Source organism: Colobus angolensis, unplaced genomic scaffold, assembly GCF_000951035.1.
Source record: "Colobus angolensis palliatus isolate OR3802 unplaced genomic scaffold, Cang.pa_1.0 Scaffold128, whole genome shotgun sequence".
Lineage (NCBI taxonomy): Eukaryota > Metazoa > Chordata > Mammalia > Primates > Cercopithecidae > Colobus > Colobus angolensis.
The window spans coordinates 3,359,524-3,361,072 of NW_012114030.1; the positions used below are offsets into that span (position 1 = coordinate 3,359,524).

Sequence of the window (1,549 nt, forward strand, 5' to 3'; positions counted from 1 at the left end):
GAGTGCAGTGGCACAATCTCGGCTCACTGCAACCTCCGCCTCCCGGGTTCAAGCGATTCTCCTGCCTCAGCCTCCCGAGTAGCTGGGACTACAGGCGCGTGCCACCACGCCCGGCTAATTTTTTGTAGTTTTAGTAGAGACGGGGTTTCACTGTGTTAACCAGGATGGTCTTCATCTCCTGACCTGATGATCCGCCCACCTCGGCGTCTCAAAGTACTGAGATTCGGCCTCTCAAAGTACTAAGATTACACGCGTGAGCCACCACGCCCGGCCCAACTCGTCCTTTCTTTAGACTATCCTGTGAGGATGATTTATGGGCTGTCCCTGAACACACCCGTTCTGCTTTCCCCGCCCCAACTGTATCCCAAATAGGGGAAGTAGTTTCTTCAACCTTCAAAAATGGGGCACTGGCTGGGAACGGTGGCTCACGCCTGTACTCCGAGCCCCCTGTAATCCTAGTGCTTTGGGAGGCCGAGGTGGGCGGATCACCTGAGGTCCGGAGTCAGAGACCAGCCTGGCCAACAGGGTGAAGCCCTGTCTCTACTAAAAATACAAAAATTAGCCGTGCGTGGTGGCACGCACTTGTGATCCCAGCTACTCAGGAGGCTGAGGCAGGAGAATCGCTTGAACCCGGGAAGCGGAGGTGGCAGTGAACCGAGATCACGTCACTGCACTCCAGACTCGGCAACAGAGCGAGACTCCATCTCAAAAAAAAAAAAAAAAAAAAAAGGTGAGCGACATTAGGCCAGCTCTAGTGTGCGGCTCCAGGCCACCAGGGCGGACGCTCTGACTCGGCCCTGTTAAAACGTGGGCAGCTCCCGCTGAAAACTGGCACATCTTGGCTTCCTCAAGCACCAGGGCCTTTAAAATGGTTCAGCTGGCCGGACGCGGTGGCTCACGCCTGTAAATCCCAGCACTTTGGGAGGTGGAGGCTGGTGGATCACGAGGTCAAGAGATTGGGACCATCCTGGAAAACAAGGTGAAACCCCGTCTCTACTAAAAATATAAAAATTAGGTGGGCGTGGTGGCGCGCCCCTGTAGTCCCAGCTATTCGGGAGGCTGAGGCAGAAGAATCGCTTGAACCCAGAGGCGGAGGTTGCAGTGAGCCGAGATCGCGCCACTGCACTCCAGCCTGGGCGACAGAGCATGACTCCGTCTCTAAATAAATAAATAAATAAAAGGTTGAGTTGAGTCATCGCATGAGGTAAGTCTGTCTCCTCTCCTGAACCATAGGCTGCAGCCACAGGTCCGCACGGAAAACCAGAAGCTCCAAGACTGCCGCACACTCAACATCCGGCTCGTCGCGGGGCCGCGAGGGACGGCAGCAGAAGCCAATCGGCTCCTGCTACGTCACAGACCCCACCCTCAAACCTTGAGGAGCCCGCCCCACGCACTGCTGACCCGGAACCAAAAGAGCTGCGAGGGGTCCGACTCTGGCGTCACTTCACCTCCCGCGATGGCGGCACAGGGAGCTGCTGCGGCGGTTGCAGCGGCGACTTCAGGGGTCGCGGGGGAGGGCGAGCCAGGGCCCGGGGAGAATGCGGCCGCC

General features: G+C 57.5%; 1 protein-coding gene across 1 annotated transcript in view; it reads left to right on the top strand.

The window, feature by feature from the left end:
* The first annotated feature begins 306 nt into the window (after positions 1 to 306).
* KAT8 (K(lysine) acetyltransferase 8) overlaps positions 307 to 1,549 on the top strand; it is a 19,526-nt gene continuing 18,283 nt past the window's right edge. Inside the window, exons 1-2 of the mRNA XM_011933660.1 lie at positions 307 to 359; positions 1,234 to 1,517. Of these exons, the coding sequence (XP_011789050.1) occupies positions 307 to 359; positions 1,234 to 1,517 (337 nt within the window). The remainder of the gene's footprint in view (positions 360 to 1,233; positions 1,518 to 1,549) is intronic.